Source organism: Zalophus californianus, chromosome 8 (assembly GCF_009762305.2).
Source record: "Zalophus californianus isolate mZalCal1 chromosome 8, mZalCal1.pri.v2, whole genome shotgun sequence".
NCBI lineage: Eukaryota > Metazoa > Chordata > Mammalia > Carnivora > Otariidae > Zalophus > Zalophus californianus.
In genome coordinates, this window is record NC_045602.1 from 22,522,170 (window position 1) to 22,542,156 (window position 19,987).

At 51.0% G+C, this 19,987-nt stretch overlaps 2 protein-coding genes across 8 annotated transcripts in view; one reads left to right on the forward strand and one right to left on the reverse strand.

Moving 5' to 3' along the window:
* Positions 1–74: 74 nt before the first annotated feature.
* KRTCAP3 (keratinocyte associated protein 3) lies at positions 75–1,807 on the forward strand. The gene is made up of 7 exons (XM_027621245.2): positions 75–218; positions 363–547; positions 636–695; positions 865–1,071; positions 1,202–1,336; positions 1,443–1,555; positions 1,672–1,807. The coding sequence occupies exons 1-6, from the start codon at positions 191–193 to the stop codon at positions 1,548–1,550; spliced, it is 723 nt and encodes a 240-aa protein (XP_027477046.2). The 5' UTR covers positions 75–190; the 3' UTR covers positions 1,551–1,555; positions 1,672–1,807.
* Positions 1,808–1,833: 26 nt separating this feature from the next.
* Positions 1,834–19,987, reverse strand: part of IFT172 (intraflagellar transport 172) — a 32,291-nt gene continuing 14,137 nt past the window's right edge. For 2 of the 7 annotated variants that reach the window (XM_027621238.2, XM_027621240.2), the window contains exons 17-48: positions 17,284–17,420; positions 17,009–17,116; positions 15,573–15,657; positions 15,179–15,271; positions 14,600–14,677; positions 14,125–14,373; positions 13,850–13,928; positions 13,551–13,671; positions 13,231–13,375; positions 12,744–12,833; positions 12,067–12,164; positions 11,788–11,923; positions 11,590–11,706; positions 11,141–11,283; positions 9,953–10,046; positions 9,777–9,841; positions 9,407–9,587; positions 9,045–9,154; positions 8,798–8,927; positions 6,036–6,134; positions 5,755–5,864; positions 5,566–5,629; positions 5,358–5,444; positions 4,947–5,063; positions 4,288–4,398; positions 3,989–4,108; positions 3,374–3,469; positions 3,098–3,157; positions 2,914–3,012; positions 2,426–2,579; positions 2,193–2,284; positions 1,834–1,986 (exon numbers count right to left, since the gene is read on the reverse strand). In XM_027621238.2, coding sequence (XP_027477039.2) covers positions 1,897–1,986; positions 2,193–2,284; positions 2,426–2,579; positions 2,914–3,012; positions 3,098–3,157; positions 3,374–3,469; positions 3,989–4,108; positions 4,288–4,398; positions 4,947–5,063; positions 5,358–5,444; positions 5,566–5,629; positions 5,755–5,864; positions 6,036–6,134; positions 8,798–8,927; positions 9,045–9,154; positions 9,407–9,587; positions 9,777–9,841; positions 9,953–10,046; positions 11,141–11,283; positions 11,590–11,706; positions 11,788–11,923; positions 12,067–12,164; positions 12,744–12,833; positions 13,231–13,375; positions 13,551–13,671; positions 13,850–13,928; positions 14,125–14,373; positions 14,600–14,677; positions 15,179–15,271; positions 15,573–15,657; positions 17,009–17,116; positions 17,284–17,420 — 3,558 coding nt within the window. In that variant the 3' untranslated portion in view covers positions 1,834–1,896. Of the gene's footprint in view, positions 1,987–2,192; positions 2,285–2,425; positions 2,801–2,870; positions 3,013–3,097; positions 3,158–3,373; positions 3,470–3,988; positions 4,109–4,287; positions 4,399–4,946; positions 5,064–5,357; positions 5,445–5,565; positions 5,630–5,754; positions 5,865–6,035; positions 6,135–8,797; positions 8,928–9,044; positions 9,155–9,406; positions 9,588–9,776; positions 9,842–9,952; positions 10,047–11,140; positions 11,284–11,589; positions 11,707–11,787; positions 11,924–12,066; positions 12,165–12,743; positions 12,834–13,230; positions 13,376–13,550; positions 13,672–13,849; positions 13,929–14,124; positions 14,374–14,599; positions 14,678–15,178; positions 15,272–15,572; positions 15,658–17,008; positions 17,117–17,283; positions 17,421–19,987 lie in introns of those variants that run through there. The other 5 variants (XM_027621239.2, XM_027621243.2, XM_027621241.2 and 2 more) reach the window with 5 other exon arrangements.

A 19,987-nucleotide genomic window follows, 5' to 3' on the forward strand; every position in this document is an offset into this window, starting at 1 on the left:
CGCGTGTGTGTGCGTGCGCGTGCGTGTGCGCGCGCCTTCGCCGCTAGGGGGCGCGGGCTCGGAGCCCCGCCTGGGGCGCGCGCGGGGCTGGGCCTTCAGGTGGCGAGCGGGCGGGACTGGCGGGGAGAGCGAGGGCGGGGCCGGGGCCAGGTAGAGAGAGCTGCCCGGCGGCGGGGCGCGGAGGGCCGCGATGAGGTGCTGCCACCTCTACAGATTCGGTAATTTCCGGCCCCGGGCTCGGTCCCCTGCGTCCGCCGGCCACCCGCCCCACAGCCCCTGGTTCACCGGCGGGGGCGGCGGCCACGAGGGGCCGTCCGGTTCCTTTCCCGGCTCAGGCCTGCCCCTCCCCCCGTGCTTTGCAGACGCGGCCCGCGGCCCCCGGCGGCTTATGCGCGTGGGCCTCGCGCTGATCCTGGTGGGCCACATGAACCTGCTTCTGGGGGCCGTGCTGCACGGCACAGTCCTGCGACACGTGGCCAATCCCCGCGGCGCCGTCACCCCGGAGTACACCACGGCCAATGTCATCTCCGTGGGCTCGGGGCTGCTGGTGAGGGCGGCGGGGGGCGGGGCCGCGGGCGTGGGGGAGGGGAGGCGGGGCGTAGAGCGGCGCGGGCTTCAGGCTTTGTGTCTTCCAGAGTGTTTCCGTGGGACTTGTGGCCCTCTTGGCATCCAGGAACCTTCTGCGCCCACGACTGGTGAGAGGGGATTTCTGGAGCTTTAATGAGGCTTGGGGTCAGGGAAATGGAGACCCGACTCAGTTTCATCTTTAAGTGGGAGGAGCCTCAAACAGAAACCAAGGTGCCTTATAGTGAGAGAGGCAGCCGGCGCGCCCAGCTGCTCACCCTGATCTTCTGCCCCTGCCAGCACTGGGCCCTGCTGGTGGTAGCTCTGGTGAACCTGCTCTTGTCCGCCGCCTGCTCCCTGGGCCTCCTCCTTGCTGTGTCACTCACTGTGGCCAACGGTGGCCGCCGTCTGATTGCTGACTGCCATCCAGGACTGCTGAATCCTTTGCTACCGCTGGACCAGGGGCCTGGACGGGCTGACTGCCCATTTGACCCCACAAGAATCTATGTGAGTGCATGCTCTTCTCAGCCTTTTTGCAGTCTCCAGGGCCTTGGCCCTGGCCCTTTCAACCACCCCTACTTGCCTACTTCCTGTCCTGCTCCCTCTCAGTGGCCCCCCTTTCCTCTTCGCCTTGTAGGATACAGCCTTGGCTCTCTGGATCCCTTCTTTGCTCATGTCTGCAGCGGAGGCTGCCCTGTCTGGTTACTGCTGTGTGGCCGCACTCACCCTGCGTGGGGCTGGGCCCTGCAGGAAGGAAGGGCTTCAGGAGCAGGTAAGCAAGAGGAACAGGAAGGGCTCATTCAACACGGACTGGCTGTGTTGAAAAAGTGCTGAACTATAATTCGGGGCAGGAGTACTAACTCCATCCTCCCCTACAGCTAGAGGAACTGACAGAGCTTGAACTTCCTAAGTGTAAAAGACAGGAAAATGAGCAGCTACTGGATCAAAATCAAGAAGTGCAGGCATCCCAGAAAAGCTGGGCTTAGAACAGGTAATCCGTGAGAATTGGGGCCAGGGAAAGGGTGGAGGCAGGGAACCACTCTTAGAACTGGGTCAAGTCCTTTGCTGTGCTGCTTGCCCTCTGACCCAGTCCGTTCTGTGGAGCAGGTGCTGATCCAGAGGCTCAGTTCACAACGGTGACATAAACCCCAAGATGATGTAAACAGTTGTAATAAAAGAACTGTTTTCTTCTACTTGATGATTCCTTTTCCGGGGAAAAGGGCACTAGGCTGATGTTGGGGATGACTTTATTCAAAGAACACAGCGGTCTCCACTACCTACAAGACTTTAATGAGGGAGAGAATCCAAGAGTTCTTCCCTGAGCCCTGCCAGTTATTGAAAGGAAAAGCTGGTGCTGGGTAGCCCTCCACACCACTGACTAATGAATTTCAGCACATCCTGGCACACTGGACTGTGGGAAGTCTATGGACAAACAGAAGAACAAGAAAGGAACGCATTAGTGCTAAGGAAAAGCATTCCTTCTTAAAATCAACCCCATCTTGGTAGGGAGAGCAGAGTTCAGGGCCGGCACCTGCCTTCTTGACATTTCCACCCACCCTTCTAGTAGTTTCTTATTTTCCTTCAGTGCTGCTCTCCCTGCCCCCACCCTCCAACTCTCCCTCTCTAACCTTGATAGCCATAAGGAACTTATTCCAGTTGTCCTTGTTAGCTGCCTTCCCTGGCCGCTTAAATTCAATTTTGTTCCTCAGAATGGGGTATCCTGTGGGGGAAGAAAAAAAGATGAACGGGCATTTTAGGGGGAAAACCAAGAGCAATTTCGGAGTAAAATACTCTCTTCATCCTGCGGTTTTCCCTTCCTTTCCACCCACCACAGAACGTGGGTTGCTGTAGAGTTCTGTACCTGTAATGAGGCAGGGTAGTGCCCGAACTCCAGTGCTCGCTGCCACCAGGGAAGCTTCGTAGGCACCGCGCTCATCCCGAGGCAAAACCTGCTCCAGCCGCTGGTCCATTGAGACTGTGAGTACCCAGTCTCGAACCTCTTCCCTCTGAGCCTCCTGGGAAGGACAGAAGGAGCAGCAGCTTCACGCAGGGCAGGGCAAGTGGAAGGTGGGGAGTTTGAAGTCTTACTTAACTGTTGTCCTGTGCATCATCTTTTACCCATACATGATCCTCCTTGGATGGGGTTCATGGTCACCACCTTAGTTTTCTTTTTTCTCTGCTTCTACTTTCACTGAAGGAATAGTGAGGGCTGAGGCCCTTCCAAAGATGTTGCCAGCTGATGCCCGTTACAAAGGTTAGGAGGACCAACGTAAAGTGATAGAGTGTCCTCCCTTCACAATGCCTTCACACCGGTGAGGCCTTCCCTGTTCTCCAATCTCCTACTCTTACCGGTATGTGCTGCTTGGCTGGGAGTGGCACCTCAAAGGGAATGTCTGTATCCTGAAAGTCAGAGTGGTCAAGGGCATCCAGAGTCCCTTCTTCGATTGCCTGCGGCAGAGTGGGCAGCCATGAGATAGACACAGCTTGTGATAGGCAAAACCTCCCACCCTCAGGGCACAACTTCTCTACTCACATCAGTCAGATCCAAAAAGCGGTTGAGGAAGATGAATGCCATGTTCTCCCAGCCAACTGCCTTCAACAGAGAAAAATTGCAGGTGGGAGTGAGCAGCTGGGTTTGGATGCTGCTTCTACAGGATGCAGGGGAAAGAATCCAGGAAGACACAAGAAAGCGATGTCCTCCGTATCATCAGCCCCACATTCTGCTTTGCTCTGAGTAGACAGAATAGTCTACCTCCCAACTTTTGATTTCCCTATGTCCTCGGCCACACTCTTCCTTGTCCCAGCTCACCTTGGCAGCAATGCCTGCTTCATAGAAGGCCTTGTCTGCAGGTAGGAGCTGGGTATGGCGTAAGAGCGAAACAGAAAGCCTGGCAGCCACAGTTTCCTACAGATTAAAGTCAAAGCATTATGATCCTGGCACTGTAGCGACTAAGCTACCAGACGAGTGATCTTATAACTAAAGCAGCCAGAGAACCAAAAAACCAGTAATACATATGAAATTGCTCTGGATCTCAAGCGGTTCTGTTTTTTTTTCATCTGCACGAGAGAACTAGGCCTAGATTATTTTTATCATTTAAGTACACACAATAAATTTACATTATGCTCTCCCGAATCGGCCAAAGAAGTGGGTATGTTGTAAGAGATCAGTACAGAACTTGTGGGATTTGAATGTTTAAGTATAATGAGGCTGGAGCTATGTGGGCAGAGTCCTAAGAAGGTCAGTGGAGGGGTCCGGGAAGGAAAACACCTCAGCGAGGGTTGAAGATTTGTCTAAATAGAAGAGAAGCTAGGAAAGAAGTGGACCAAGTTTGAGAATCCAGAACTTGTATTCATTCATCTTCATACATTGGAAGATGTGTCTGTAAGACTGAGTGCTCCCCCCCCACCCAGCCCCCAATCTCACCAGCTGTTTGACACTCTGGGCAGCTGAGCGAGTGGCATAGTAATGAGCAATCAGCAGCATCGTCTCAAACTCCTCATGGGCTGGAGAGTTTGCCTCACTAGACTTCACCAGGTTTTCACACTAGAGCAGGAAGAGAGCACAACCTGGGTCAGGGGTCGGAGGAGTGCCGGAGAGCTCATGGCCACCTGGACAAAGGTGCAGCCCATTTGAAAGTAGATGTTTATGTGCCTGAAGGAAGAGAGGGGGACAGGGACAGGTGGGGTAGCCTTGTCACTCTGTCATGGACCTGACTTCCTCACCAAGTTAAAGAGCACATCACGAAGATCAGCCCAGTTGTGATAGGCCTCAGCACTGTTGGTCTCAGGTGAGCTCACCATGTCCGTGAAGATCCTTTTGTAGATGTTGAAGTTCTAGGGGTAGTGGGGAAAGGAGAGCTGAGTGAGAAGGGGTAACTAGAAGAGAAAGTGCATGTGGGGCCGAAGAGGATACAGGCTGTAAGTGTGTGTGTGGAAGAGCTAGGGAACAATGATGGAGAAAGTGTTGATCATTTTCAGGAAGAGAAAGAAGAGTAAGAAAATAACTTTCTTACAACTGGTAGTCTGTGTGTAGACAGATGTGTGCACGCGAATGGGCTGATATCCCATTGAGCTGTGGTGCTCAGGTAGGAGAGCAGTGTTTAGTCTCTGAAGGAAGTTAGTAAGGCCCTAGAGGTGTGTGCAGAATTCATCTCTGAAAGACTTCCCTGTGTTAGCTAAGAGCACGGGGAGGTTGCTGAATGTATCCTCAAATGATAAATCTTGAGTGGCTGTACATTCCAGAAGACGCTGGTGGGGGTCTCTGGGCATGACGCTGTCTAAAAGAATCCTTTGAGAAGACAGTTGCCAAGGGCATGGGTGGTTCTTGAGGAGAAGGTAAGGATTTCCCTGGGGAACATTCACCCCGAGGAGCAGGCTGGTACCTGTGGGTTAGCAGGAGCTCCATGCTGCACATACAGGGCTAGTGCCTGCCTGTAGCCGCCCTCTCGGATCAGGTGAGTCGCATACAAAGCCACGTACTTGTGCAGAATCTTGTAGTTCTGTCCCAGAGATGGAGGAAAAGCATGAGGAGGTTGGGATCAGTAAGGCCAGGCAGAGAGGGTGGGGTGGTAACTTGAGGCCATGGATTTATTTAGGAGGCAAAGGCCTATGTAAGTCAAGCCCAGCTAGGCCTCTGACTCCAGTTTCAAAAGGGTGGAAGACTGACTCTCTGATGCTGGTTAGGGATCTTTGGGGTTGGGCTTTGGAGGAAGTAAGAGAGAGACAGCTCTGGGGCAAGGGGAGCCAAGGGAAAATGTCCAGGAGAGCTGCGGATGGGAGGAAGAGAGCAGTACCTGCTTGGTAGCCGTTTCAATGCACTTATCCCACTGGCCCTGCTCCACGTACAGGTCCAAAGCAGCCACCACATCCACACCCACCAGCTATGGATCAGTGGAAAAGACAGAGTTAAGAGGACAGAGATGACATGAGCAGGGAGAGGAGGGAGAAAATCCCTTGAGCCTCCAGGCGTCTGGCCTCTTGCTAACACTCTGCGAGTCTCACCGAGTCCACTTTGCCCTGGTTCTTGAGGAACTCTTTATAATGCTGGTCCACGTAGTCTTCATACCTGTGAAGATGTGCAGAGATCTAACACTACACAGTCCCGGGATGCACACCCTTCCCATGAGAACTTCCTCCTCTTTACAAAAGCAAGTGAGAGAACTTCCCGGAGAGAAGGGGTCAGGAGCTTACCGGGGATCTAACTCCTTGGCCACGCGCTTAGCCTTGTTCCACTCCTCACCCTCGATGAAAGCATCGATCGCTTCCTTGACTAGGTCCAGGTTCAGGTAGAGCTCTGCAGCCTGCACAGTGGGGGAATCAGAGCGTGGAGACGATCTCTCCTCCATTTCCACAGAACGAACTGCAGGTCACGCCTGCCAAGAGGCCCACCCCACATGCCCTCCTGGGTATAGATGGCACCATTCCACCCTCTCCGTGAATCTATTTCTTTTCTGTCCCAGCACCCTACTTACTGCACTGTGCTTTCCAATTCCAATCAGCTGGGGTCCCACAGCCCGAACTACTTCCAGACTGCGTTGGGGAGGCAGAAATTTGATGGCGAGTTCAGCTGCCTGAGGGGTGGAACAAGACATGACAATGGGTAGGAGAGACAAATACCACTGTGTGTCCTCAGCCTGGTCTGTTTTTTTCCCTTCAGTTGCCAACTTTCTCTCTTGCACTCTCCTTCACCTTCTACCCTCCTGGGCAAGGCCTGCCTCACGGTCCCTCAGAGCCTTGAAATGACCATCGGTAGACCCATTTGTTCCTCTCAGCTCCTCTGTCAGACACTCTCTATGCTGTCTGAGGTCACTGCGTTTGGTCCTGCCTGCCCTCGGACAAACTGGTTTCTCAAGTTCTTTGTCACAAACAGAATCTTGGTAATGTGGTATAAGAGAAAGAAGGCATTCTGCAGCTATTTGTGCTGGGCTTTTCTGTGCCTCAGTTTCCTCACCTGTAAGAGTGACGGTCTAGATTTGTACCATCAGAATAGAAGCCACTAGTCACATGCGGCTCGTCCCAACTGAGATGTGCTATCAGTTTATTTATTTTTAAAGATTTTATTTATTAGAGAGAGAGAGAGCGAGAGAGGGAACGCAAACAGGGGGATTGGGAGAGGGAGAAGCAGGCTTCCCGCCGAGCAGGGAGCCCGATGCAGGGCTGAATCCTAGGACCCTGGGATCATGACCCGAGCAGATACCCAATGACTGAGCTACTTAGGCACCCCAATGTGCTATCAGTTTAAATACACACTGGGTTTTACAGATTTAGTACGAAAGAAGGAATGTAAAATATCTCAATAAATTGAAAAATAAGTAGTATCAATAATCTCATCAATCAATAAGGGGCGCCTGGGTGGCTCAGTCAGTTAAGCGTCTGCCTTCTGCTCAGGTCATGATCCCAGGGGCCTGGGATCTAGCCTGGAGTCAGTGCTCAGAGGGGAATCTACTTCTCCCACTCCCTCCGTGCTTCCCCTCCCCTCTGCTTGTGAGTGCATGCGCACACGCTCTCTTACTCTCACTCAAATAAATAAAATCTTAAAAAAAAAAATCAACCAGGGCCGCCTGGGTGGCTCAGTCGTTGGGCGTCTGCCTTCAGCTCAGGTCATGATCCCGGGGTCCTGGGATCGAGCCCCACATCGGGCTCCTTGCTCCACGGGAGGCCTGCTTCTCCCTCTCCCACTCCCCCTGCTTGTGTTCCCTCTCTTGCTATGTCTCTGTCAAAAAAAAAAAAAAAAAATCAACCAATAAAATATTGATTATATGTTGAAATGAGTTTAGATATATTTGATTAGGTAAAATATAATTATTTTCTTGTATCTCTTTTTACTTATTTGAATGCAGCTACTAGGAAATTTTAAACTTTCACGTATGACTTACCTTTGTGACTTGCACTGTATTTCTATAGGACAGTGCTGGTCTAGATGACCTTGGAGATAGATACCTTCCAACCCTAAAACTCAGTAATTCTACAAACCTGAGCATTCTGTAAGTTTACTCTTTCCACTGTGATGTTGACATTCTCATCAAATTTTAATTTCCACATACATGGTCTGTTTTAGCTACAGTCTATGTGCTAAATCCTCCTGGTTTCTTCCCCACCTATTCTTGCCTCACTTTCTTTACCTGCCAAACCCTTCAAAGCTTTAAGTCTCCCATCCGGGAAGTTGACTCATCTCAAGAAAGTATAGTCATGTACAGATGCCAATAGACAATGCTCCAGAGTAAAACATAGCAGATGCTTCATAAACACTTGCTGATTAAATTTGCTAAATTTGCATAACCATCAGTCCTTCTATCTACTTCCTCCCCCACCCCTGCCACCCCAACTATTAGGGGCTATTCAATTACAAGGCCTCTGAAACCCAAGGGGAATTCTGCAGGGGCATCACTGCACCAACATTTTATTTAGGTAGCTGATCAATCTCACCCCCTTGACAAATCCTAATACCATATTTCTCTGAATCAAAGATGACTCATTTATTTTTTGTTTTAGAGAGAGCACGAGTGGGGAGGGGCAGAGGGAGAAGGAGAGAGAATCTCAAGTGGATTCCACGCCCAGCGCAGAGTCCAGTGCAGAACTAGATCTCACAACCCTGAGATCATGACCTGAGCCGAAATCAAGAGTCAGCCGCTTAACCGACTGAGCCACCCAGGTGCTGCAGATACATCATTTAAAACTTCACATGCAACCCAATTTCTAAGATAGTAAAATGTGATTATATATTTGCTTAGGAATTGATGAAACATACTGACTTAGCTTAATCTGCTAGATGCTTCTTTTCAGGAGCTCTTGTATAGAGGAGGAGCCTCTGCTTTCCTCATGGCCTCCATCTGGCCCCAGCTCTGGGCTCTGGATTTGCCCTTCCAGCTCTGGTTCTAGGCTGACCTTCTCCCTCAAGCCTCCCTGAACCCCCCAGCCCATAGAGGGCTTCTCTGAACTCCACCTTCTCTGAACTCCACCTCAAATCACATCCTTTAGTTTTCACTGAGATACACAATTAGTTGAGCCACGTTGGTCTAATTTCCCCCAATTTCTGGCTGTTAGGATTCTGCCTTAGAGCCCCTCTTACAGCCTTCAGAGGTTCTGGCTCTCGCATCTAGCAAGCACTCAGCAGATACCTGCTGCCTGAGTGAAAATGAGAGGCAGAGGAGGAAAGAGGAATGTCTGAAGAGGAATGCTGGGTGTGAGTGTGGTCCGGGAAGCGGAGGGCCAGGAAGGGTGTAGCAGGCCTCACCTTCATCCAGCACTTTTCCACTAGGCTGCTGCTGCCTGAGTCCCGCACCTTGAGGTAGCAGTCGACTGCACGGCTATACTCTCCAGACTGCTCCCACTGTCGAGCTTGGTCCACTAGGCCCTCCACGCCCCTGAGGAGATGAGAGTACACGTGACCGGGAACAGGATGGGCAGCGTGGCCTACCCTGTGTATACCTTGTGAGCCACCCTCCAGCCCTGCCGACACTTGCTGCCTCCTGGCTTCATACCTGGCCCCCTTCTTGGTGGCTTCCCGCTCATACTCTTCCTGCAGAGCCTCCAGCTGGCCCGGCACGTAGTCCTTGCAGATCCGCAGGGCATCACTCCATAGTCCAGCCTCCTGCTCAGATTTCCAGGGATCAGGAAGGCAGAGGCAGGCATGACAGCTTCCCACTGCTACACGGGTGCTACGTACTATGGGCCACTGATCCCTAGGTCCTTGGACCTCTCTTCTCCTTCTTGTCTCCTCCCCGCCCCCAACACAATGCCCACTCTCTGGATCTTTCCCAGTAGCTGGGGGGTTAGTGTAGTGCTCTGTGGGTTCTCATACCCTCTTCACCCTCCCCTCATGGCCCTGAATCCGGTGCCCTACCTTATAATAATTGAGGGCTAGGCCCGGTCTCTGGGCCCGAAGCAGCAGTCCTTCTGCTTTCTGAAAGTCCTTCTCCTCCAAGGCCCCCCGGGCCTGCCCCACAAGCACCTCGGCGACACTGTCAGGATCGTGGGCCTCGGCCACACGCTGAGCTGCCTCCCAATCCTGGTTATGGACAAACCTGCTCCCAGATGAGGACACAGGAGAGGCTAAGTACAGGACTGAGGCCTCAACAGTGGGAGGCAAACAGCCGTCACTGAGGGGGTAGGAAATTTATTGGGACTAGGTTCAGGTAAAGGTGAAGGTGACAATGCCAGGTCCTGGGGCTGCACTTGGGAGGACAGGAGTAAGGAATTTATGGGTAACTCACATGAGGACTGCTTCCTTGGGTTTACCAGCCCTGATGAATTCAGCTTCAGCCTCTTCAAATTTACCCTATAGGGACAGAAGGGCAGCCGCACGCAGTAAGAAGCAGATTGCCATCTGGCAGCCATGAGACAGGAGGAGGTCAAGGTCAAAAGCAATGGAGAAGGATCACATCCATACCTCATCCTCCAGGTACATAGCGTATCGGAGATGTATCTCAGGGGTTTTGTGCTTGAGGGCCAGCCGAGAGAGTTCAAAAGCAAATTCAAATGAGCTGAAATGGAAAGCGTGGGTAAGGTTTGCCTACTCAACACTTTCATTTTATAAGACAAGAGAAGAAACAGGGCAAGAGAAAACAGAAAGGGCAATGACTGGGGTAGGAAAAAGGACAGATTAAGAAAACAATCCATGGGGCGCCTGGGTGGCTCAGTCGTTAAGCGTCTGCCTTCAGCTCAGGTCATGGTCCCAGGGTCCTGGGATCGAGCCCCGCATTGGGCTCCCTGCTCAGTGGGAAGCCTGCTTCTCCCTCTCCCACTCCCCCTGCTTGTGTTCCCTCTCTCGCTGTGTCTCTCTCTGTCAAATAAATAAATAAAATCTAAAAAAAAAAAAGACAATCCATATGAAGTGACACAAGCACACAGACACATAAAGGAAGACGTGGATCAGGGGACACTTGGAAAAGCCTGTGCTTCCTGTGACCAGTGGACATGAAGGAAGGGGATGGGCACGAGGCAGGGGACCATGGTGAGCCTCACAGCACTACTCTGCCTGGGGAGCAAGGGTGCCTGGTTCTCCACCACCTCCTGAGCCACATCTACACTAGCAGAAAAAAGGGTCTCTCAAAAACAGTAAGATTACGCTCAGCAATCTGACTTGATGCAGGATTATTCCTGGTCTTTGTAACATTCGCTTAAGAAAAGCTCTTTTTGCATTTAACGGAATCACACTTCCATTACTCAGAAGTAAGCTACTGGCTTAGTGTACTTTAGCTTTAAAAGCTGTTCTCTCTGGGGCACCTGGCCGGCTCACTCGGGACAATGAGTGACTCTTGATCTTGGGGTTGTGAGTTCAAGCCCCACAGTGGGTGTAGTGATTACTTAAAAAGAAGGTCTCTTTAAAAAAGAAGAAGAAGAAAAAAAAAGCTGCTCTCTTTCCATCATCTCCTTAGAACAGCTAAACGTTAAACACGTTCAGAGCCCCCGGGAGCAGAGCTACTGATTCATTCTTGCTTCTCCATCAAGTTCTTCCAAGGATTTCTTCACTCTTGCCTCAGTTTTTAGAAACGCTTCTTAGCTACAGCAATTTTCCTTGTCTATACAGAGGCTCTGTCTGGAATGGGGCCAGTGGAGAGAAGCCTCAGGGCCTCACCAGTTGTCAGCGGCGTGGTCAATGGCAGCTTCCAGGAGTCCCAGCTTATTAAGCAGTCTAACTGCAGACTCTCCTCCCAGACTCTTTGCCCACAGATAGGCCACGTGTTTGTGGGCATTAGCTCCTCCGTGAGCCTTGGCCACCTGTGAAGCAAAGCCATTTGGCAATCCTTCCATGCAGGGCCATATGGCTGCTCCCTTCTCCCCTCTGATCTGACTTCAGCTTTGACAAGGGTCAGGTCCTTCTACTAGAACAGGGAGAGGGCTAAGTTTCGGGGTCTGCTAACCAGCTGAGGGTCCAAGGATGGACTTCAGGTAGTCCACAGACCCATGAAATTTTGCCTATCGGTGTGGACATTTTTCAAAGATAGCCGCAACCAGTTCAGAATGAGTCACTTGGGAGTGGGAAAGAGGGACGGCCGTATCCCCAGCGTGACCTGGGCTCCTTACCCGGTAGGCCTCCTCCCAAAGCCCATTGGACCGGTACATGTTCACTGTTGCCTTCCACTCCTGAGCCTCGAGGTAGTGATACTCAGCCTCCTGCAGTCGGCCTTCAGCCTCCAGCTCCTGGGGAAGGGAGGGTCAGGATGGAGCACGGGGGACACAGAGCCTGTTTGCAGAAGAGACGGCGAGGACAGAAGGGCTCACCTTGCCCAGGTGTAGGTGTGTGTCACCGAGGAGATCTGGGTGGTGCTTCCCTACCAGGCGGATCATATCATCATACAACTTGTGCTTTTTGAACATGGTGATGGCAAGATCAGGCTCTTCCACTGTCACATAGAGCCTGGGGAGGGGAGATACACCCGGGGCCTCCTAGGCCCAGATTCCTGCCACTAGAATCATTCCTAAGAGATCTCTCAGCCCCATCCCTGCCTGCAGCCCTGACGCCCCATCCCCCTCCACACCTCCTCTGGAGCCGCAGCTCACCTTTCCGCCTCACGGTACTTGCCCTGCTTCTCCATCTCCTGAGCCTGGGTGATGTACAGCACCGACACATCTTCCGGTCTCATGCACTTCATTGCCAGCTGTGCAGACACACAGAGCCAGAGTGCCTCTGGCACCGGTTTCCAAGGGAAGCAGAGGGATATGTGGAGCAGCCAGGGAAGCGGGGCTTGGGGGGCCGTCTGTTTTCTCAGCAACTCTGAACTCTCTCAACAACCATAGGAGTTTGCATACTGCTGCTTTCCTGGTCAGTCCAGGGAATTCCAAGTCCATAAGGAGCAAAGTCAGGACTATATTCTGCTCAGGCAGAAAGGCCAGAGGTGCCCTGTGCTGGGGCACCCGTTCCTGTTCCCACGGTACCCACCGGGTTCTGGGTGCAGGCGTGGAACAAAGTTGCCACTGTGACTAGAGCTTGGGGAGGGGTATTTGGGACTCCCCAGCTCCCAAACCCTTCTGCTTGCTTCAGGATTACAGGTTTGGGAACAAGGGCCTCTTCATCCTTGCCTCTCCCTGTGGCTAGGGATCAAAGTTCTCCAGACTTTTTTATCTTGGTCCTCCTCGGCTTTCACGGAACCGGTGAAGGGGGGAGATAAGAGCCCAGGGAAAGTGGCAACACCCCCAGAGAGGTGGAATTTTCTGAGGAATTCCACCCCGCTCTCTACCTTGTGGGCTTGCTCCCAGCGGCCAGCCTGAGTGTACATGTCTATTGCATCTTTTGTCCGGTCTCCCTTAATGTAGAGCTCCTCAGCAATCTGTGGTTGAGAGAGGTGGATACAGAAGGCCAAGAGCAAGAGAGTTAAAGCGGCCTGCAAGGGGAAGAGCAAACCTCAGCCGGGATGGAGGAGAGCCAGGGAGACTGTTAGTCTACAACAGAGAAGAAAAGAGGGCTATGGTGTCTCACACCTTCCACTGTTTTGGAAAAAAACAAAACACCAGAATGGGGACAATACAATAGCAGTTTAAAAGGACCTTGCATTTCTGCAACACAAGGCAATTCTCTATTGGAACTCTGATGGAGCTCAGGATGGCTGGTGCTGCTGGGCCCCAGAAGGAAGGACTTGGTGGGGGGCCCCCCACTCCCTGCTCTAGGTTCTCCTCTTGTTAGCCTGTACTGCGTTGCTTCCGGCTCCAGGAAGGGACTTTCCTCACCTCATACTCCTGCAGAGCTGCATAGTGTTGGGCCACGCGGGGGTAGTATTTGGACGCAATGCTCTGGTCCTGGAGATCTAATATATAAACGGCTTTCTTCCACTGACGGGCGCCCAGGGCAGCGTCAACCGCCTTAATAGAGCACCTGGCACAGTTGGAAAAGGCATCCGTGTGTGTGCGCAAGAGGGAGACAGACAGAGGCAGGGACACACCTCACGTCTACTCCAACCTGCATTTTGCCACCTCTCTTGTAGGCCTTGGTGCCCTTACTTGCCCCATTACCTTGGACCTCATGCCCAATCTCCTTTGCACCCCTCTACCTGGCTTCAATGTAGTGATTAATGGCTGCATCGAGCTGCTTCTGCTGCACCAGATGATCCCCCCACGCCTCTTCCAGTCTCACCACTTCCACTGGGAATGCCAGTCGAGCCAGCTCCACCGCTGCCAGGGACAGAGAAGGCACTCAGCTAAGACTTCCAGGGATGGGACTCAGGAAAGTAAGACAGGGAAATGGGGTGTGGAAAACAGGTGAGAAGTGGAGGAATGGAGAACTGAGCTGGTCAACCCGAACAGATGCACAAAATAGGTGCAGGGAAGGCTGGGTTGTCGGTGGTGGTACCTTTCATGAATGCACTGCCTTTACAGTAGCACTCCAGGGCCCGCTGTGGGTTTCGAATCTTCTCAAAGAGATCACCTGCCTGTTGACACATACCACATGACTACAACGATAGCCCTACTGCACGAAGAATCAAGGATCAGCCCCCAAAGGAGGAGACTCAGCCACCAGTCCTTGGCGGCGGGGCGGGGCGGGGGGAATGCACTCCAGGCCTCCTCTGGGTAGGAGGGGGCACTGAGTCCTGGAGATGAGGGACAGGAGTGGGAAGCCAGCCCTACCCTTTCATACAGCTCCCCCTTGATAAGGGCTGCAGTGATGTGTTCTACCAGCTCGGTGTTGGCCAACAGTTCCTCCTGGGCCAGCACCAGTCGAGCAGCTTTGGCAGGGAGCCCAGCTTTGAGGTAGAGGCTGATGGCTGCTAGGCCATCCCCCTGGCTCTCCTGTAGTTCACCGGCTCGCTCCTCTTGCTGTGTGTCCATCAGCCACTGGTAGTAACCCCGGCGCAGCTTCTCCAGGGCCGGGTGCCCCTGGACACGCAATAGAGGCAAGAGAAGTCACATCCCTCCTTCCTGCCCTGCTGCTTCCCAAGCTTCTCCAATCCCACTGTAACAATGAAAAGCCTCCCAGTCACCAACGTCCTAACTCCCAGCCCCAACCCTGTTCCAGTTCCTATAGCCTCCTTGGTAAGAGGCGGCTTCTGATATTGGTGGAACTGAGCTGTGAGCACCGTGGAGAAGACAGAACTGGTAGTACCTTGGCCTGAGCCACTGCGATACACTCATCCCAACGGTGCAGCTCCTGGTACATGTCCATGGCCTCCTCAACGGCATTCTAGGGGAACCCGGGCAGGGGAAAGAGGGACACCGAGAAGATACAGGAGGATCAGGAATCAGCAGGCTGCCCTCAGCCTAGCTACAACGCCAGCCCATGTGGCCTGAAAGCCTCACCCTTTATTTATACACAAGCAGTGGTGGATTTATTATGAAAGTAGAAGCAGCTTAAGCCTCAGGGCACCTTATCTGCAGAGGCCCCTTCCAAGGCATTTTTTCTTAAAGAGGGCTCCTCAAATTGTATAAGCTTCAGGCCCCACAAACCTGGATCTGCCTGTGTGCGCAAGAAGCGCCAGGACAGGCGGGAGTACAGGGGGAGGCAGCAGATAATTACGAAAGGACATAACCGTAAGGACTAATGCAGAAGGGGAAGTAAGGAGTACTGTTAACTGCATAAACCTTTCCAAAAGCTCTCTCCCAGTGCTCTTTCCTCCCCTCAGTTTGCCTCACTGCCCCTCCCACCCTGCTCCCCTCTTCAATCTGGTCCCTCTGCTCCCATCACCTCTTCCAAGAAGATCATTTCAGCCAGCTTGTAGTTCTTCTCCAGCATGGCTAGGCGTGCTCGGACCTGGTAAAAGTCTGTTCCTTCTCCACCCTGTGGGGAAGAAGAAGGTTCTCGTTATTCTGTCGGTGCTGCAGGAGCCATTCTGTCTGTGTGAGCTTAGACAGGAAGGCCACAGAGATGAGGAAGCTAAAAGATTGGAAAGCTGAAAACCTCCATGGGCTTAGAGGATGAGGTCTGGCAAGCAATTCCAGAGTGGTCTGACTTGAGGATGGAGGTGGGGTGGGCAGAATAGAGCACAGGAGCCATGGCTGGAGAGCCAGGGATCATGGGACGGAGCATGAAGAGAAATCTCCGCTTGAGAGACTGAATAATTCAGGAGGATAATACTTGCATATTCCCGAGACACTTGATCTGCAATCTCATTGGTTTCATGCAGGAATCGAGCTTTTGCTACATGGCCCAAAGCAGAAAAGCACCTGCAGTATGGAAGCAATCATAGTAACAGCAGTATTACTATAGGATCATCATGAATTCATTGGCTCGGCAGATATATACTGAGCATCGGTTACGTGCCACGCGCTGTTTTTGCCACTAGAGACACAAGGGGATAAGACAGATGACGGCCTTGCTCTCAGGGAACTTACTTTCTAGTGGAAACAAATAATGAGTAAGCAAACAAAGATATTTCAGAGAATGAAAAGTAAAATAAAATAGTGTGATAGTACATACAGACAGTAATGGAGGGGATTAGTTAAGTTGGTAGTCAGAGAAGGCCTATCTGAGGAACTGACATTTGAGCCAAGACCTAAATACAAGAAAAAGTCAGTCCCACAAGATGGGAAAAAATTATTCCAGGCAGAGGGAATAGTGCGTGTAAGGTGCCATGGCAGGAGTGAGTTTGAGATGCTCAAAGGGCCCAAAGGATGCCAGTGTGGCTGGAGACTAACAGGCAAGTAGGTACCTGGTATATGAAGGAAGCAGAGGCCAAATATTGTAGGGCCTTAGGACACGGCAAGGACTATGGATCTTATACGAAGTAGAAGAGTAAGCTACTGGAAGGTTCTGAGCAAAAAAGTGACATAATCTAATTTATGGTTTAAAAAATGATCTCAGCCATTATGGGATGAATGGATGGTAGGTGTGTAAGAACAGTATGAGTGAGACTAAGAGGCTTCTGGGACACTGCAGGTAGAGGTGTGGTCTGTTCTAGGGTGGAGACAGTAGAGCTGGACAGTAAGAGCTTCAGGACATGTGCTGAAGACGCTGGGTCAGGGCCCTAGGACGAGCGGGTCATCTAGCTCTGGGGGCATGGGAAAGGAGGGAGCCAAGAGGACTCCTCGCAAAACAGCAGCGGTTGACGTTTACTGAGCACTCAGAATCTCCCACTTTCTTCACTGCCCCCATGGTTCCTCTTGACCGCCCTAGGAGGTAAATTCTATTATTACTCCCACTTTACAGAAAGGAAATTGAGAAACCCCAAGGCTTGGAAAGGTTCACTTAACCTGCGGTTATACAAGCTGGTAAATGGAGCCAAGATAACTCAGAGAGTCTGGAGTCCCAAGTTTGTCCTACTAACTACACTCCTATACCACATTCGGAAATACGCATCAACACACGGCTTGGAGGGTATGGGTGTTAAAACTCTGAAGGGGCACCTACCTACGAGAAGGGGAAGCAAAAACAAGAGAACTCTTATAACCTGGGATGGAAGAATGTTTGGAAGGGTTCAGAGACATTTGTTGGCACGGGAGGGGAGCGGTGCCTTAGCACTGGGAGGAGTGGCTGTCCTTCCTAGCTGCCCGGCACCTCAGTTCTGGTCTGCCTCACCTCTCGGCGATGTGGAGCTGCCGTGCCTCGAGCGCCAGTTTGCTCAAGGTTTTCCACATTGCCTCTGTTTCTGGGGTCATTTCCAGAGTCTCCAAGAAGGCTGTGGCCCTGAAGAGAGAAGGAAGGAAAGCAGGAGTCTAGGGTCAGCAGGACACGGAAGAATACTGGTGATGCGGCCGGGGATGACGTGGCCAGTTGTCCGGCCCATCCCAGGTCCTCCCGCCTCAGAACCGGACTCTCCCACCACCTCACGGAGTATCAGCCCAGCCCCTCACCGGCTGTAGTTGCCGTCATCAATGGCCGTTCCAAACTCGATCAGGCCCTCGTCCAGCGTGTAGGCAACCGTAGTCACACCTTCGGTCACCATCACCTCGGTCTTCCCCCCGCCCCGCTCCAGACCTACCACATCGCCCTGTAAAATTTCAATCCCCACCCCCCGAAATCCAGGTTAGCGTTTCCATTGACTCCATCGCAGAACAGACCCACCCTTACCCAACCCTAGCGCTCACACACGGGGGAATTACAGTGGCCCTTGGTTGTCTAATATTTAGTTTCTTTCAAGCAGGTATGAATTCCTTAGCTATGCTAATGCCCTCGGGTTAAAGTACACTCAGAGCTGGGCCCACACTGATGCCTGGAGGTAAAGTGACAACGTGTGCATCCACTTCTGCTTCCTGCTTGAGTCCTCCTGTTACAGTACAACTTCAACCTGGGACGTACTTTTTAATGCATTCGTTGCTGAGTTCACCTGAAGGAATCACTAGGCATACTTCCTAGTCTCCCACTGGAAGGAAGGAAGGAAGGAAGCTAAAACCTGAGCAGGAAAAAAACAGGAGAGCAAGTGGAAAGGGTACAGTTGCCCTGATGGCAAACACAGTAGTGGGCGAATAAACCAGGGATCCTCCAGCAGGATGAGGGGGCAAATCTGAGAATCCGTCAGTCACGAAATCTGGGATCCTCTCTTTAGGAAAGGGAACAAAAGTCATTAATATGCTTGATTCCTGCAGAAGCAAACATCTCTGGAGGAAAACATGCCCATGTTAGGCCCTTGAGATTCTAAAAGATTGTATTCAATGTAACATGAGCCCCAATTAAAAAAAGTACCAAAATATAAGTTAACCACCATAAAGGAGTAAATAATAACTACAGCACTTTTGGACCTCCAAGAATTTCCAATATTAAAAATAACCGTTATGAAAGTTATGGAATATAAAATAAGTGTAAAATGTTTAAAGACCTAAAAGATGGAGTGAAAAATTAAGCAAGGGACAAGAGACTATCAAAGATAGCCAGGTTGTAAAAATGACCAGGCAGACTGGAGAAAGAACCAAATAAAATTATATGAAAAATTCAATATCTGAAGTAAGAAAACCTCAGTGGGTGGTTTCAATAGCAGATGAGACAATGGTGAAAGTGAACCCCTGACTTGCAAGATGTTTCTTAAGGAAGTACCCCGAATGGAGCATGGAGCAAGGAGAAAGGAAGAATAAGAGGCTACAGAGGCACAGAGGACAAGAAATGGAACACATGCCTAATTAGAATTCTGAGGGTGAGACTAGAGTGTTCCAGAGAAGCAGCAAGATTTGAAGAGCTCATGGCTGAGGAATGATGTGTCCTGGCAGATGTGCAACACACACACACACACACACACAGGCATACGCATATACACCAAGCACGGTAAGTAAAAGGACATTTATATGCGGACATATTGTAGTGAAGCTTCAGAACGCCGAAGAAAAAGAAGACTTTTTTTTTTTAAAGATTTTATTTATTTGAGAGAGAGAGAATGAGAGAGAGCACGAGAGGGAAGAGGGTCGGAGGGAGAAGCAGACTCCCCGCTGAGGAGGGAGCTGGATGCGGGACTCGATCCCGGGACTCCAGGATCATGACCTGAGCCGAAGGCAGTCGCTTAACCAACTGAGCCACCCAGGCGCCCGAAAAAGAAGACTTTAAAAGCAACAAGACAAAAAAATAAAAGAAAAGAAAAGCAACAAGACAGGGGCACCTGGGTGGCTCAGTTGGGTAAGTGTCTGCCTTAGGCTCTGGTCATGATCCTGGAGTTATGGGATTGAGCCCCATATCCCCTCCCTGCTCAGTGGGGAGTCTGCTTCTCCCTCTGCCCCTCCCCCTGCTCCTGCGCTCTCTCTCAAATAAATAAAATCTTAAAAAAAAAGCAACAAGACAACAGAAGGGGCTGTTAATAAACTCAGAACTAAAGAAGTCAGTCAATGGGACAGTATTTGTGAAAGGCTAAGAAAAACCATCAATCTAGAATTGGGAATGGAGTCCAAGTATCTTTCAAGAACAGGCCAAATAAAAACATTTTCAGATAATTCCATTTCAGTAATTTTCAGAAACTGAGCATTTATCTTCAAAACACTTTCTCTCAAGGAGAAGAAAAATAACTCCAGAGGGAAGATCAACAATGCAAAAAGAAAAAGTGAACAGAGAAAATGGCACCATGATGGGAAATGTAAACAAATTCTGGCTGTGTATAAGACTAATGTCTCACTTTGGGGATAACAAAACACTGGACAATAATGGTAGAGGAGAGGTAATCAGAGTTAAGGTCCTTGTATCATTTGCCAGGGGGTCTGATGCTAAATAACTTGAGACTATTAATTTAAGGAAATGGTAAACTTCCGAGGGTAATCACTATAGGAATCAAAATGTATAACCTCCAAAGCAAAAAAGTGAAAAATGGTGTTTTAAAAAAAGGACAAAACAACCCCCAAACCCAAACTTAATAAGTCTAAAATGAGGTAAGAGAGGAGGAAAAAGAAGAGACATAGAAAAAGGACAAAAAGAAACTACCATGTGCTCTCCCTATACCCACACCAGTCATCCTACCCTAGCACAGGGGCCTCTCGTTTGGATGGGTTCCTCCCAGAGTCTGGAAGATCACTGTAATGTACGTGATGCTGGCAGGATAGGAGAGTGGCTGATTTTCAGTCTGATAAAAAAGGAGCTCTGAACGGC